General features: G+C 50.1%; 1 protein-coding gene across 1 annotated transcript; it reads left to right on the forward strand.

Annotated features, from left to right (window-relative positions):
- LOC134656590 (glucose transporter type 1-like) lies at window positions 1-1,416 on the forward strand. The gene has a single exon (XM_063512149.1). It carries the CDS (start codon window positions 31-33, stop codon window positions 1,414-1,416), a length of 1,386 nt encoding a protein of 461 aa, XP_063368219.1. The 5' UTR covers window positions 1-30.

Here is a 1,416-nt window from a genome sequence, read left to right on the forward strand (position 1 = left end):
TTATTTCACAGAGTGCCGAACGTGACGAAGATGGCCACGGAAATAACAGGCCCACTGTTGTACTCGGTGAGCGCGGCCGTGCTGGGCATGCTCCAGTTCGGTTACAACACGGGCGTCATCAACGCGCCGCGCGAATTCATCGAGACCTTCATCAGAGACCAGTATCAGGCAGATGAGACCCGCAGCTCCTTTCTGTTCGGCATCATTGTTTCCATCTTTGCCGTGGGAGGCATGATCGGCTGTCCGCTCGCCAGTTGGATGGCGGAGAAATATGGACGCAAAAATGCTCTCCTCATGAATGCAGCATTTGGTGTTATCGCGGCCGCTTTAATGGCCTTCAGCAAGCTTGCAGGCTCCGTGGAAATGATAATTATCGGAAGATTCCTTATCGGGATCAACTGCGGTTTTGCCACAACTGTCTCGCCTACTTACGTATCTGAAGTGGCCCCATTAAATTTACGAGGGGCTTTTGGTACAGTCAATCAATTGGCAGTCGCTTTCGGCTTAATTTCCTCACAGATTTTAGGAATAGATGCTATATTAGGGAGTGATGAAGGTTGGCCGTGGCTTTTCGGCATTGCATTGATTCCTTCAGGGCTTCAATGCGTGATGGTACCATTCACTGCTGAATCGCCAAGGTTCCTTTTGCTCACAACTCGTGATGAAGAAAAAGCTAGGGCGGCACTCGTTAAAATTAGAGGCCACCCAAACATTGAAAACGAGATTAACGACATGAACGCGGAAGACAAAGCTGAGAAACAAGAAAAGAAGTTTACCGCTTGGGATCTCATAAGCCACCGATCCCTGCGTACTCCGCTCATAATCGGTATAGTTATGCATTTATCACAGCAGTGGGGAGGTATCAATGCTGTTTTGTATTATTCTTCCACTATTTTCGAAGGCGCCGGTCTCGAGGCTGATGAGGCCCGTTTGGCTTCCATCGGCGTCGGCAGTATGTTATTCATCATGGCGCTGGTGACTATTCCGCTGATGGACCGCCTGGGCCGGCGCACGCTGCAGCTCGGCGGCCTTGCCGGTATGACCTTGTTTTCGGTCCTAATGACGGTAGCGTTCTTTACTTATGAAGATAACCAAACCATGAGCATATTCGCTGTTATCTTCACGCTGTTGTACGTGGCGTCCTTCGGCGTGGGGCCGAGCTCGATCCCGTGGATGATCCTGTCGGAGCTGTTCGGGCAGTCCGCCCGCAGCGCCGCGGTCAGCATCGGCGCGCTCGTCAACTGGTTCGCCAACTTCATCGTCGGCATTACGTTCATCCCGATGACGGATGCACTAGGAAATTATTTATTTTTGCCGTATACAGGTTTCCTCATATTCTTCTTCATATTTACGTATTTTAAGTTGCCCGAAACGAAGAATAAAAGTATCGAGGATGTAACGGCTCTATTCACTTAG

The sequence above is a fragment of the Cydia amplana genome, chromosome 2 (genome assembly GCF_948474715.1).
Source record: "Cydia amplana chromosome 2, ilCydAmpl1.1, whole genome shotgun sequence".
NCBI classification, from domain to species: domain Eukaryota; kingdom Metazoa; phylum Arthropoda; class Insecta; order Lepidoptera; family Tortricidae; genus Cydia; species Cydia amplana.